The following is a 15,595-nucleotide window of genomic DNA, read 5'->3' as shown; positions in this document are numbered from 1 at the left end:
GGGAAATCTTCCAATGGGGACACTAGTTCTGGTGACCTGGGGGTCCCCAAGAGATTCCTTTAAATTGCAGAGATTTCCTCTCACTTCCTGTTTTGTCTATGGGACAGGAAGTATAAGTAAATCTCCCCAATGGGAAAAAGATGCCAAAAATAAACCTTACAGCAGGGGTCTTCCAACTGCGGCCCTCCAGTTGTTCAGGAACTTCAATTCCCATCATGCCTAGTCATGTCTGTGAATGTCAGAGTTTTACAATGCCTCATGGGAAGTGTAGTTCTGCAACAGCTGGAGGGCTGTAGTTTGAGCATCCCTGCCTTACAGGGTTTATAACCCTCCCTAAAGCCTAGTACACACGATGAGATTATTGGACGAATTATCATCCGCTTTTTTTATTTTTTTTTTGCATGCTGTCTCCAGATCAAAAATGAAGAGGTTACTAAAGTACGAAAATTCTGATACAACAGAATAAAAAGTTGTAAGTGATATGTGTTGTATTGTATTTTTGGATGATAACTGTACTGATTAAACAAGAATCGGACAAGAAAAAATTTTGTGTTTGTCCCTTTCGGATGAAAGCTGTTTGCTAACGATCATATTATCATACGATCGATTCGAAAGCAGTATTTTTTTGTACGGCCTTTACAGCAGCCAAAATGGAAAAAAAAAAAAAACGTTTTGCCTACAGTTCTACTTTAACCACTTGCCAACCAGCCACCGCAGTTATACTGCGGCAGGGCGGCTCTATCGCGCGAATCGCGCCTACCGGTACAGCGCTTTGTGTAATAGATATAGTGGGGTGCGCACGTGGCGCCGGAGGCCGCAATGTCCGCTGGCCACCAGCAATTGCTCCACAGAGAGGCAGAATGGGGATCTGCCAATGTAAACAAAGCAGATCCCCGTACTGTTAGGGAAGTACAGTGTGATCGTCTGTTCCTAGTAATCAGGAACAGCGATCTCTCTGTACTCCCAGTCAGTCCACTCCCTCCACAGTTAGAAACACCTCCCTAGAGAACACTTAACCCCTTGATCACCCCCAAGTGTTACCCCCTTCCCTGCCCAGTAATTGGTGCATTTTTATTGCTGTATAGATGTCACTAGTCCCAAAAAAGTGTAAAAAAGTGTAGGATCTGTCTGCCGCAATGTCGCAGTCCCGCTGATCACCGTCATTACTAGTAAAAAATAAATAAATAAATAAATAAAAATGCCACAAATCTATTCCCTATTTTGTAGATGCTATAACTTTTGCGCAAACCAATCAATATTCGCTTATTGAGATTTTTTTTACCAAAAATATGTAGAAGAAGCAGATACAAACTGACAGGAAGACTCGATGAACTACTTCAGCAGTCCACAGAGCCGTGGTAGTTCACTGAAAATGAAAATCTGACAGTGGCAAAGGCTGTCGGGGCTTTCCATTCACAGAGGACTGTGAATGTGTGACGCTGCCAAGAGGGTCGAGCTCTGCTTGGTGTTTTTTTTTTAAATTGTGACAGCTAGCGAGGAGGGGGAAGATCCCTGCTAGCTGTCCAAGCAGGGGATTGGGGGGAGCGGGGGCTGGTCTGTTCATAAAATGTTATGTTAAACTCTGAATATGGGTGTAACATGTTAGGAAAAGTGACCTTATCCTTTAAATTTGAATTTAGCATGCATGAAGCATACAAATAATGCCCAGTGCTCTACTGTATATGAATGCACAGTGACATCTAGTGGGAATTTTTCAAACTGCAAGCTTTGAATTTTTGACTAAGAAATTTTAATTAATCTTACCTAAGGGTCCTTTTCCACAGAACAATCTAATTAGCTTGGCCTGTCAGTTTTTTTGGAAACTCAACATTCTAAAGCCTCGTACACACTATTCAATTTTCTGAAGATTTTTGTCTTCAGATTTACCAAAACCATGTAGTGCAAGGGCCTGCCTGGTTGCATACAATTGAAACTCTTAAGGTTTGACCTCATATTATATGGTTTTGGTAAATCTGAAGACGTAAATCTGCAAAAAATCGAATAGTGTGTATGGGGTCTAAGAGTAGGTGGATACAATATGAACGTAACCATTTGGGCATCTGTTCTCAAAAACAATATGGGGGAACTGGAGAGAGAGCAGAGAAGGGCAACCAAACTGATAAGAGGCATGGAGGAGCTCAGCTATGAGGAAAGATTAGAGGAACTGAATTTATTCTCTCTTGAGAAGAGGAGATTAGGGGGGATATGATCAACATGTACAAATACATAAGGGGTCCATATAGTGAACTTGGTGTTGAGTTATTCACTTTAAGCTCATCACAGAGGACAAGTCGGCACTCTTTCATTTCCAAATATGGAAAGCGTTCTTCACAGTAAGAGCTGTGCAAATGTGGAATAGGCTCCCTCCAGAGGTCCCTCTTATCAGTTTGGTTGCCCTTCTCTGCACTTTCTCCAGTTCTTCAATATCCTTTTTGTGAATTGGTGCCCAAAACTGACCTGCTTTGGAAATCGCAGCTTGGCATTGCATGCTAATATTAAGCTTATGATATACCAAAACCCCCAGATCCTTCTCTGCCATTAATCTCCCCCGTTGTACTCCCCCTAGTATGTATGATGCATGCACATTCTTAGCCTCCAAGTGCATAACTTTACAGTTATCAACATTAAACCTCATTTGCCACTTAGTTGCCCAATTAGACAGTGCATTGATGTAAGCTTGTAAATTGGTCACATCCTGCAAGGACATTATTCCACTGCATAGCTTGATGTCGTCTGCAAAAACTGAAATGGTACTTTTAATCCCAGACCCAATATCATTTATAAAGATACTAAAAGGTAAGGGTCCCTACACTGAACTTTGGGGTACACCACTAATAACCTTGGACCATTCAGAGTAAGAATCATTAACCACTACTCTCTGAATTCTGTCTTTTAGTCAGTTTTCTATCCATTTACAAACAGATCTTTCCAAGCCTGTAGATTTTACGTTAGTTGTATGTGGGGAACTTTGTCAAGCTCTTTTGCAAAATCCAAGTATACCACGTCCACAGCCACCCCTCTGTCCAAGGTTTTACTTACCTCCTCATTTGTTTGACAACTTCTGTCTTTCATGAATCCATGCTGTCTGTTGCTTAAAATATTTTTTTTACAGCAAGAACTCATCTATGTGGTCTTTTATTAAACGCTCCAGTTTCTTCCCGACTATAGAAGTTAAATTAACAGGTCTATAGTTACATGGAAAAAACTTTGATCCCTTTTTAAATATAGGCAAAACATTGGCCTTACGCCAATCCAGTCGTACTATTCCAGTCATTTTGCAGCGGCAAACACGGCCGAAGTGGGAGCGGGTACCTGTCAAAACCAGGTACCCGCTCCCAGACCCACAAAAGGTGCCAAATGTGGCAGAGGAGCTTCCCCTTTTGGGTGGAGCGCTTCTTTAAAGAGGGGCACAGGCTATGTACTGTACAGGAGGAACTTCTAGCAGCTCCTCATTTGGGGGAAAAAAAAGTGTTCTCTCCTCCCTCACCTTATTGATCATTGTGGGAGCCTTGCTGCTCGTAGTTCAGTAGCTTGTCTGCAGGCAGGCTTCTCCCCTCATCAGAGCTGTTGCTTCATCCCACTCCTGCACTGACAGGAAGTCCGCAGGACGAACATTTAATGGTAGGGATGAACAGCACACTTTGCCAATTTGCTGAAGAGGCAGTGGGAGGAAGTTTCCATTATCTTTCACATGTGTAATATATGAGGAGATTGGCTTGTGATCAGCTTGTGATCAGGAGGAAGGAGTGATCTTTGTAGCAGCATTTAAGCCATAGCTAACCACTACACGAAAGAGGAACCATAGGAGGATCTTCCAAAGCTGATAATATTATTTATTACAGGCTTTTTTAAAAAGCCCTTAAGGTGAGGGTACACCTGGTGGGGGTGTGTGTGCACACCTGCATGAAGACATCACCATCATGGTTTATTATGTTTGGACTGTTGCAATACTAAGGTTTTTTTTGTGCAATACACGGAGCATGCATACTTTCCTTATATATAGTTTTTGTTTCAATTCTGATTTTATTGAAAATTTTCAAATTTACATAACAAAAAACAAAACAAAACATTATCCACATCCTATAGGTAATAATAAAGAACATATCACATTATATTAATATATAAAACATAAGACATATAAACACAGACCAACATACTGCAGGAGTCCCTACGAAAAAAAAAAGGGGGGGAAGATAGGGGGGGGGGGAAGAGAAGGAGAAAAAAAATGGTGATACTTCAGACCAGTGATGGCGAGCCCCAGCACCCCAGACTCCCCGGCCCCGCACCCCCCACGATTCCCCCACACTCTGCAGTGTAGTTGAGCATCAAGGGAAGTGCAGCCCTGAAGTAACCGCTGCAATATACAATCTAATACATCCTATATAACTATTGCATACATGTATCAATTTGTCTAATCCCTATAATTGCTAGTCTAATCTATCAGAGTCTGGTAAGCACAATGATTTAACAAATACATCTGCTTCGTAAACAATGTTACATTTATTTCCCAAGAAAACAGGAAACTAACATAAAAGTATTAAAAGGTATTACAATGTTACATAGCTTATAATCAGAACACAATATACTAAACAGCAGATATCTACAACATATAACAACAATCAAACATATAATACAAGAATATCAAAGATACTTATCACACATGGTTTCATTGGCTGGTTCTGGATGAAAAAAAGGGGTCTGAGCCACATGGAGTTTAGACCCAAGCCCTCAGTCAGAGCAAAGTCCCAAGATGGCAGAGAGACAGCCTCATGGTAAGGCTTTTCAGTGAAACAGAGAAAGAGCTCTCTCTAACAATCCTTTTTTTTACAATCACACACCATCCAAACCCCCTCCCATTGCCAGCCCAACTCGATTTTGGCAATTCCTGGGGCGTTTCCTCAACAGGTTATATTACTGACTGTCTTGCCATAATTGGCCTCTGGGGGCAGTGTTTGTCCATGAATCGCCATGATCCGACTGGGGTCAAATCTTGGGTCTTCGATCTTCTGTATATCAACTCATCCATTATCTAAGTTCACAAGTAGAGCAGTTAATCAGGAATTCTCATAGACAGCTCAGAGTCATTATTGTCCGGCTCTCTTTGAAGATCGCTTGCAGAGCAGCTAATCAGGAATTCTCATAGACAGATTGGAGCCTCTAGTATCATGTAAATATAGAGGTTTAACTGGCTACATTCCAACTGGGGGGACATCCTGTCCTCCAGGACACTGCAAGCCTCAGTTTGGCTGACTGTTGGGGATAGAAACCGATGTATACACTCCAGAAATGTGATATTAATTCATGTTGAATTCCAACATATCCCGCTTTGTGCCTAAAGGGCGGATACCACCCTTCTTCAGACACAGCTCCTATTGAACAGTCCATCACCGACTTAACGAGTGTCGCTCCCCAACATGTGTTTCCGAACCAGCACCTATGGAACAGCCCTTAACTTTCTTAACGTGTTGCATTTTTCAACATGTGCTTCAGAAACAGCTCCTATGGAACAGTCCATGATGGTCTTACTGTGTTGCGGTTTTCAATATGTGCTTCGGAAACAGCTCCTACGGAACAGTCCATAATGGTCTTACCATGTTTCGCTTCCCCGCACTTGCCACTTTGTTACTGGGTGACACACCAACATCACTCTTCCGTGACAGCTTCCATGTCACCATTCTGTGTCTTCTTCTTTCCGATATCTTCAGGACGTGGTGCAGTACAGGCAAGGGGTGTAAATTCACTCACCATTCACCAGCACACATTCAGAGCAACATATCAACCAGCTTTCAGATATAGAGTCTTGAGGAGGGCCTTTTGCCCATATTACTAGCCTAAACACCTTTATCACACTATACCATAACATGAATCAACCCCTTACCATAACATATACCCATATACATAGGATCCATCAAATTATGCATCCCACGCCCAACCTCCTATAACTCCTCAGTGTAGATACGGGCCAGGATTAGGCAGGTTCGCTCACAATGGCCATCCCTACCGCAATTCTGGCACGTCAGTGGTATTTCAGGGTTCTGAACTGGTAGCAAAGCCTCCACCGTATATGAAGAGACCTTACCGTCAATTCGCCCCTCCACTCGCATAGATAAATGCAAGACCTTCCTATACAAATGTCGAGAACCAATGACAAAACTGCAGCAATAATGAATAATACTACAACGGGATGTATCAAATAATTCAAAATACTGTTGGCCTTACTGGAATGTCCGAGTATTACCTTCCACCAAGACTCTCCCACATCATTTTCTAGTTGATGTACTACCTCCTTTATTTCATTCTCATCATTGTAGATGGCTATAGTAGCATTAGCTCTCTCTTGCTGCAGCATTCTCATAAGGCTCTCATCTCTATCCCAATCTGTTAACCATTCCTGTATCTTCCTTCCCATACCAAGGTTCAGGGCTCTCAGATTAACAGGGCGGTTCTGGTTGATATCCACAGACAGATTGGCAATATGCGGTACCACATAATTCCATTCCTGTGTCTGGATTTCAGAGACACCGCCAAGGGTACACCATGCTCCTCTAGCTATTGTCAGGTTCACAGCACATCCTAGTTCCATGACTAATGTTACTTTAGTATCCTTTAGGACAAAGAAACAAACTCTCCTATGTCTCAAATAATACACCGGCGTTTCGTTCCCGACAATGTTCTCCCCATCCAGAACACAGATGTTGAATTCCAACAAGCCCCAAAACATCCGGGGCGCCAAGGTCCGCCACCACTGCCCAAGACCACCCACATCCTTAAACTCTAATAAGAATATCCCTGCCTTATCTCCCTTCATCCAATTAGATAAAATGAAATATATAATTTCCTACTCCCTATCTTCAACTTTTTTTTTTTTTTTTTTTGACAACAAACATGCAAATTACCTGTTTTAAGGCAACATCCGACCGTGTGTAGGCTCCATCGGACAAACTTTTTCGGTTTTCATCGGACAAATGTTGGCTGTGCAAACAGACAAACTTTCCAGCAACAAAAGTCCTATGGTGCAAAATCTTATCTTGTGTACACAAGTCCATAGGGCCTTAGTCCAAAGTACAAACACGCATGCTCAGAACCAAAGCAAAAGATCAGACAACAATACAGAAGTTGACCAACCGCTCTTGCAGCTGTCAACCAGTGTCTCAAAAGGCCTTTTTTAATGCTTTTATTCGAGCCGGGAAGAATAGATAGCAAAGTAATTTGTGGCGTTTTAGGAATAGTTACCAATGACGAAATTACCATTTACCTCACACGAGTATGAAGCTGGAGTATCATATCCCAAAAATTATGTACAGAAGGACATTCCCACCAAATATGCAATAACGAACCTTTGGCAGAATGACAGCGCCAACACAGGTCTGAGACATTTGGATATATCCGGTGAAGCAACAACGGACATCTATACCACCGAGAGAGAAGCTTAAAATTCATCTTGTGCGCCTTGGTTGCTAATGACATACTATGTGTAAAGATAAACGCTTTTTCCCGTTCCTCTGGTTTAATTTGGACATTCAAGTCCATATTTCACGTATTTGTAAACTCCAGGAGACATGAATAGAGTCTAAAGGCCCATACACACGATCTGACTTTTTGACAACAAACATGCAAATTACCTGTTTTTTAGGCAACATCCGACCGTGTGTACGCTCTATCGGACAAACTTTTTCGGGTTTTCATCGGACAAATATTGGCTGTGCAAACAGACAAGCTTTCCTGCAGCAAAAGTCCTACGTCGGCTAGTCCGATCATGTGTACACAAATCCATGGGACTTTAGTCCAAAGTACAAACACGCATTTTCAGAACCAATGCAAAAGATCAGACAACAATACAGAAGTTGACCAAAGGGTGGCATGAAAGAGCTGAAAAACCACGTGATTTGGTGAAAGTTGGCTGAAAAAGTCCTGCCGTGTGTATGCATACCAAGTTCACGGCCAACGCCCTTTAGACAGAAATCCACAGAAAAGTTTGTTTGAAGTCCGATTGTGTGTATGAGGCTTAAGAATAAGAACCCTATACACTGCATACAAAATATGTTCTGGTACAGTGTCTTGTAGCAGAAGAGACTCAAAGGTTTCTGGCTCTCTATTAAACACCTCTATGAAAGGGAAGGAAGAAAGAAAAGATGTTAATTGCCGATATTCCAGCCAGTGTTTAATTGATTGCTGCTATACAGGGATCAAATTTGATAGCAATGGAAGTTCTCCCTGACAAAGAATTTGAGATATTCAACGATTTGACTCCTTACTCCATACGAAAAAAATGTCTCCGTGCCGTTGCCTGAGGGAACCCTGGGTTACAAAACAGGGATGTAATTAATCCCACTTTAGGGGAAAGTCCTAATTGGGTTTGCAATTTATCCCATGTATGGGTGCTATAAGAAAAGAAAAAGAGGACAGTGGACCCCGGGCAGAGATATCTAGCCAGGGAAGCGCCTGGAGATCAAAAGGGGCAATTGACTGTTCTATGTGTACCCATCGTTTAAGATGAGAATGATGGAACCAGTTTACTAGTCTAGTTAACACCGCTGCAACGTGGTAGTAATATAGGTCGGGTGCCCCTGCACCCCCCTTTGCTTTAGGGAGAGATAAAATTCTCCTTTACAGTCTAGGTCTATTGCATCCCCAGATAAACCTTGTAAAAGCAGATTGTAGAGTAGTAAAAAAGGAACAGGGGGTCACTATAGGTATAGTTTGGAGAAGATGGAGAAAGCTCGGTACTATATCCATTTTTAAAATATTAATCCTCCCAAACCATGAATAATGGGCTCGATCATACTTTTTAAGATCTTGTATTGTATGCTGCATAAGAGGTAATAATTTTCTATATATAGCTTAGTAAGATCTTGTGGAATTTTTATGCCCAAATATTTAAGTCTCGAAGTACAAATCTTAAATGGGAAATTATTCCCAAGAGCCTGAACCTGATGTGGTGACAGACATACATTAAGAATTTCTGATTTGGACAAATTTACTTTAAAATTGCTCAGGGCTCCAAAACGCTGAAATTCATACAGAATAGATGGTATGGATAAATGTAGGTTGGTGACGTAGAGTAACAGATCGTCAGCAAATACTGCCAACTTCACCTCCTGGCCGTCTAATGGTATGCCTGTAATACAAGAATTTTGTCTAAGAGCAGTTACCAGATGTTCCATTACTAGAACAAACAGGAGGGGAGACAGCGGACATCCCTGATGCGTACCATTTTGAATAGGAAAGTTAGGAGATAACGATTGATTGATCCATATTCTTGTTCTTGGATTAGTATAAAGTGCCATAATTTTCCTTAACAGGACTGGTCCTAGTCCTATTTGAATCAGGGTTTGTTCCAAAAACGTCCACCCAACATGATCAAATGCCTTCAAATGATCATTGAGTAAAAGGGATTTAAGTGTGTTATCACGTGCTTCTCTCCCCTACACAAACCCAACTTGATCTGTATGTACCACATTTGGAATATGGGGTTGAAGACGTGAGGTAATCAATTTAGCATAGATCTTGATATCTACCCTGATTAGAGATATAGGACAATAGCTATAACACAAGTTTAAATCCTTATCAGGTTTAAGAAGTAATGTGATGTGCGCCTCTAGTGTCTGGGGTGCAAACCCATTAATAGCAGATATGCTATTAAACACCCGAAGCATAAACGGTGTAATAGAATCCTTATAGATCTTATAGAATTTCGATGTAAAACCATCGGGACCGGGCCTTTTACCCGATGGTGTATTAGTAATCACTTCCAATAATTCCTCAAGTAGAAAAGGGGAATCCAGAGAATTCCCACTTTCTTCTTCTAATATTGGGATAGCAGTTTCAGACACATATTCCTGTATACGACGGCCAAGAGAATCTAAGTCGGAAGATGATGGGGCAGTAAGATTGTACAAAGCTGTGAAATAATCACAAAAGGCTTTTAGAAGAGAGAGTGGATCTGAAGTAACTTCCCCAGATGGTAACGCAATACTAGGTATAAAAGTTGCTGAGGAGTGGGGATGCAAAGATCTTGCAAGTGGTCTCCCAGACTTGTCTCCATATGGGTACTTTACCAGGGCATATCTATATTGACTTTACAGTGAGAAACCTCTAGAAACTGTAGTAAAGATGACCGTACCAAAGATATATCAGCCAACAGCTCCGGGGTTGGAGTATTTTTATGTGAAATCTCCAAAGCCCGAAGCCTTGACAAAACATCCTGTATAGTCGCTGATCTTTCTTTCTTTAAGCGGGCTCCATGTTGAATAAGCAGTCCTCTTAATACCCCTTTCAAGGCTTCCCATTGTATAGGTAATGGGGTCTCGTCGTGCTCATGGGCTCATGGTCAGCGAAAAAATTCTTAATCGCTACCAAAATTGCCTGATGACATAGTGGATCTAACATAAGAGTTTCATTTAAACGCCATGACCAATTGAAACGTGGGGTCTGGGGAGGTTGTATTGTCAAAAAAAGAGGTGAGTGATCGGACCAGATAAAAGACCCAACGTCCATAATTGGATTCCATTCCAATAACTGTGATCCCGTGAAAAAATAATCTAGCCTACTGTAGGATTGGTGAACTGAAGAATAGAATGTATAATAACGCTTTTTAGGATTTAAGGTATGCCATAAATCGGTGTCCAAACAACTCTTTTTTAAGGGCTCTCAACTGACTGTAAGAAATATTTGATCGCTGAGAGGAGGTGTCCAGTTGGGGTTCTAGAGCCATATTAAAATCTCCTCCTACAAGAATTGTGCCCTCTGCAAATTCTGTCAAGAGGTGAAGATATTGTGTAATTGCCGTTATTTGATCATAATTAGGAATATAGAAATTGGCGATTGTAAAAACTCTATTCCACAGCCTAAATTTAAGAAAGAGATACCGGTCATTGGAGTCAGTTACATGCTCCAAGGCCAATATCGGTGAACGTTTATGGATAGCGATGGAGACTCCCCTACTCTTGGATGAGGACAAGGTACTATGAAACCAACTCGAATAGTATCTTGCGAGCATGCTGGAATGCAATTTGCTTTAAAATGGGTCTCTTGAAAAAGAATAATATCTACCCTAGCTTTATGTAGAGCATATAGAATTTGACCTCTTTTTGATTGTTTATTGATACCCTTAACATTATATGAACAGAGTTTCAATGAGGATGGGGAGGATAGTTTGGTTGCCATTTCCTGGCTAGCAAGAAAAAAAAAAAAAAGGAGGGAAAAGGGAAAGACAAGAACAAAGTGATGAGAGAGATAACTCTCTCTTTGGATCTTGTCCTAGCCAGATACCAAATCTAAGTAAAAAATAGTAAGCTTTACAAAAAAAAAAAAAAAAAAAAAAGGGGGACAACTCGAACCAATCTCTACCAGAGGGCTGGTATACCTATGAGGGGGAAGTGGATACACACAAAGAAGGCCCTATAATGGGACCCGAGAGAAGGACCAACTTTTATTACAGTCAGCAATATATATGACAATGTAATCAAACTATTTCTGCACCCAAAAAAAACAAAAAAAAAAAAAAAAAAAACTAGACATGAAACTTGGGTGCTTCCTGGAGGTAGTTAACATTACTAATAACCAAGGTGGAGGAGAGAAAAAAAAAGACAAAAATTAAATAATAAATCTGTTTTCCTATAGGGGAAAGTAAAAAATTTGGTACTCATACATTTTATATGATATGCCTTTCCACCCTTGAATCCCCATATCCATATACATAGGTGTGCACACGCAGTGCGTATCCTACACCTACACGTGCACACCCCACGTATACACATCATGCACCCTCTACAGGAACCCCATTAATTATCACCGCCAGCAGGTTCCGCCAATATTTATTTGATGTATGCTGGTGACACGGTAAGGGCAACAGGCTAATATATACGCAACAAACATCAATTATCTACCTAGTACCTATCCCCCCTCCCCCCACCTAACAAATACTCATACTGCAGCTGTATATTGTACATCTAAAATTTTTCTCTCCCCTGCCTTCCACCCTCCACCAGGTACAGCCACCCCTCAGAAGGAGTGCCCATCCCCATGGGGGGAGGGAGAAAAGAAAAAGGAGAGAGAAGTGAAGAGACGAAAAAAAAAAAAAAAAAAACAACAAAAACAAACAAACAAACAATCAAAAAAAAAATGTTCCTATATGGGAAAGTAAAAGGTTGGTACTAATACATTTTATAAGATATGCCTCTCCCCCCCTTTGATCCCCATATCTATATGCATATGTGTGCCCACGTAATGCGCACCTCAACACGCATAACCATATAATCATGCATCTCTACTGGAATACCAGTAGCTATCACCACTGATAAATTCCACAAATATTTATTCGCCATGCGCAGGTGACACGGTCAGGGAAACATGTAGCTATATGCACCACAAATGCTACTGCTATATATAGTTTTTGGACATTGCATTAAGAGTACATTTTTTGTTCTATGTTTATGTTTGTATAATGGACTTTTTATATTATTGAGGATTTGTGTGCATCACATGAAGCATGCGCACTTTAATTCTACAGAATAGTTTATGTTTTTTTCACATTATAGGATATATGCATGAGTTATTAGCTTTATATTTATTTTTTTTTATTTATGTTTAGCGTGGCACATTTGGTATATCAGTTTATATTGTCACATTTGGGAAGTGTGGGTAGTGTTGGCAGCTGTTTATTTTTAATTTTATTTTTATTTTCATTTATTTAGTCTCTATTTATTTTTAGTTTTTTATTGAGGTTAGTAGTGTGGCAGCTCACAAGGTTATACCTACTTGCATTAGTTTCCTGTTTTCAGGTTATGATCATTTTTTAGCAAGTACAGACAACCTTGCCAAAGATGCAAAGTCCCTGTCATGTACAGTAAGCTGAAAAAGACCACATAGACAATGTTATCTCTCTTTTGTAAACTAATAGTCCCATCAATCCACCACATAATGGTAATTAGCAAAGGCAAACGCATTTGAAGGCCTGTGTCACAACCATGACTCCCCCCATAGACTCCATATGAGTGTAAACACAAGGGACAGGTAGTGTGTAAAGCCGGCCATAGACGGTTCGAATCTTGGCCGGTTCAGCAGGGACTGGCTGAGATTCGAACCATGTATGGCTAGGCTGATTGTACCCAAGTTGATCGATCGATCAATCAACTTGGGTACAATCAGCCTGACTGATTTTTTTATGCGATTATTAACAGCGGCTTTAGCCGCTAGCAATAATCAATGTGCTCTCAAGGCAGGGTTGCAGGGAAGAAAATCTCTCCGTCTATGGCTGGCTTTACTTGCAGCGTTACCTGTTGAAAATAAATGAGAAAAAAAACATGAAAAGAAATGGATTCGCCACATCCACGGAGTGTTAAGCTGTGTAGTGCTCACCCCTGCAAGGGCTGCTGATTTGTTTCCCGGGTTTTCACCCACTAGTGATACGGCAGCCAGGCAAACAGCAACATTCACTCCTCTGGCTCAGTAAACAGTCTAGGGGTTGCCTTTTTTTAAAGTTTATTGCAGATTAACTTGGATGGGGCTGAGAGAAACTGTGGGATACTCCAAAAACTGCTTATTGTCTGTGTATGTGTGTGAAGCCTTCCCTTTGCAGCTACTTCTTAGAACAGTCCTTTCAGCAGTAGGACATAAAGTGGACAGCATTGGGACACCATCAGCAATGTTCCAGGTCAGGCAAGCCTTAATACTAATGTACCAGGAGTTAACCGCAGCAACAGTCACTAGGATCCTTCTCTCAGGTCTGTACTCACAGAGTCCTTGGGACATGGATGTCCCACTTAGACTCAGGCACAGAGCCTTCTCTGTGATCCCCAGTGAAATCCCTCTCTTAGCCTCACAGGAATTCGTAGCAGGATAGCCCCCCCCCCAGCTATGCACTGATGGGACCTCCATGAGACTAGCAGAATCTTTAGCTGGACTGTCAGGAAGGGCAGCAGGCCTTCTGACTGAGAACTTCTCCTCCTTGGGAAGAACTCTGTTCTACCAGGCTCTAAACTATTTATGCCCCTTCCAAGCCACCATTTGAGCAATTTCCCCCCAGGGATTGGTTAGAGCCAGGGCCGGACTTACCACTGGGCTTGACTGGGCTCAAGTCCATGGGTCCCGGCCAATAGGGGGCCCCGCCTGTTTAGAAAGCCGCCGAGATACACAGGACGTCCGGCTCTGTATTTCGGCGGCGCCATTTTTAAACTGAAAGGCTGCAATGACAAGGCTGCAATGACACTGATGCAAGGCTACACTGACAAGTCTGCAAATGACACTGACAAGGCTGCAGATGGACACTGATAAAGCTGCATTGATGGCCATTTAAATGTAAGTTTTTTTCCTTAAACTTCCCTCCTAAAAGTTTTTTTTTCCTTAAAATTCCCTCCTAAGCTTGGGGTGCGTGTTATACGCCGATAAATATGGTAATTATCATTTTATCCATTTTTATTGCTTTTATTAATCGTGGACCCAGGACAAATACCAGTACAGTATCCCCCCACTTATACGCTTATATATTATCTACTTTTGTGAGTAGCCATTTGGCTGTTTTGTCTTGTCCAATTAAACAGAAGTTCTTTAATACTGCACTGAGTCTGGTGCACCTTGTCCTTTTCAATTTCTGTTTTATAGAGCTGTACATATGTATAGAAGGTAGGGCCCCGAAAGTGACTCAAGCCCAGGGGCCCCCCACCACCCTAAGTCCTGCCCTGGTTGGAGCTGCATAGATATTCAGGCTGCTAGTTTGACTCTCCCACCCACTACATTCTGGAAGCTCCCAGAAGACAGGGGGAAGCAATCAAACATGCAGCCTGCAGAGCCCAGAGCAGACCAAAGAAATCACATGCTGCTCTGTTGATTACAGTAATCACATGGTACAGGTAATGTGATCCTCTGTGTCGGGGTGGGGGGGCACATTGATCACCGTGCTCACTAGTGCGCACTCTGTGAGCCTCGCACGAGCTCTGATGCAAGGTGACGTAGAGGTAATCCCTGAATGGGAACATAGCGGAAATCTTTCAGTGAGGACACTGGTTCTAGTGAGAAAAGTTTCCCTCACTTTGGATAGATTTCCTCCCACTTCCTGTTTTGGCAATGAGACAGGAAGTGAAGGGAAATCTCCCCAACTGGACACAGAAGCCAAATAAAAACATCTGACTGGGGTTATAACTCATCCTTACTCTATCCAAAATGAAAACTTTTTTTTTTTTGTTCTATTGTAAAAACTAACGACAGGAGTGTCGGCTCCCATGGTCTGTGATTCACACACAGTGTACAGTCCGCTACCTGTTACTATAAATTAGAGCCACTAGAGGGCGCGTACGCACCCTCTCGGTTCATTATAAGAAGGTGGCGCACCGCAGCAGAGTCGGTAGCGGAGAGCGGCTGTTTGTGTCCCCCGGCTGAGCACAATGAGAGCGATCATCCAAAGGGTGACTCAGGCCAGTGTGACTGGTAAGTGGCCGGACACAGCGCACAGGACAGCGGCTGCTGGTGACAGGCTGGGGGGAAGTGATGACATTCTCCTCCCTGTGCAGTGCACCGGCTCATCCGGGAACTTCCTGTCCACACAGAGAGCTCAGGAGACCCCCTCCTCTATACACCTCAGTATGGATGAGCCCAGAGC

General features: G+C 42.0%; 1 protein-coding gene across 4 annotated transcripts in view; it reads left to right on the top strand.

Moving 5' to 3' along the window:
• Positions 1–15,275: 15,275 nt before the first annotated feature.
• DTD1 (D-aminoacyl-tRNA deacylase 1) overlaps positions 15,276–15,595 on the top strand; it is an 857,518-nt gene continuing 857,198 nt past the window's right edge. For all 4 annotated transcript variants that reach the window (XM_073627970.1, XM_073627972.1, XM_073627971.1 and 1 more), the window contains exon 1: positions 15,276–15,423. In XM_073627970.1, the coding sequence (XP_073484071.1) occupies positions 15,381–15,423 (43 nt within the window). In that variant the 5' untranslated portion in view covers positions 15,276–15,380. The remainder of the gene's footprint in view (positions 15,424–15,595) is intronic.

This window comes from Aquarana catesbeiana, linkage group LG04 (genome assembly GCF_042186555.1).
Source record: "Aquarana catesbeiana isolate 2022-GZ linkage group LG04, ASM4218655v1, whole genome shotgun sequence".
In the NCBI taxonomy this organism is placed as follows: Eukaryota; Metazoa; Chordata; class Amphibia; order Anura; family Ranidae; genus Aquarana; species Aquarana catesbeiana.
Note: the sequence above shows the minus strand (reverse complement) of the source record. Positions and strands in the feature narration are given on the sequence as shown.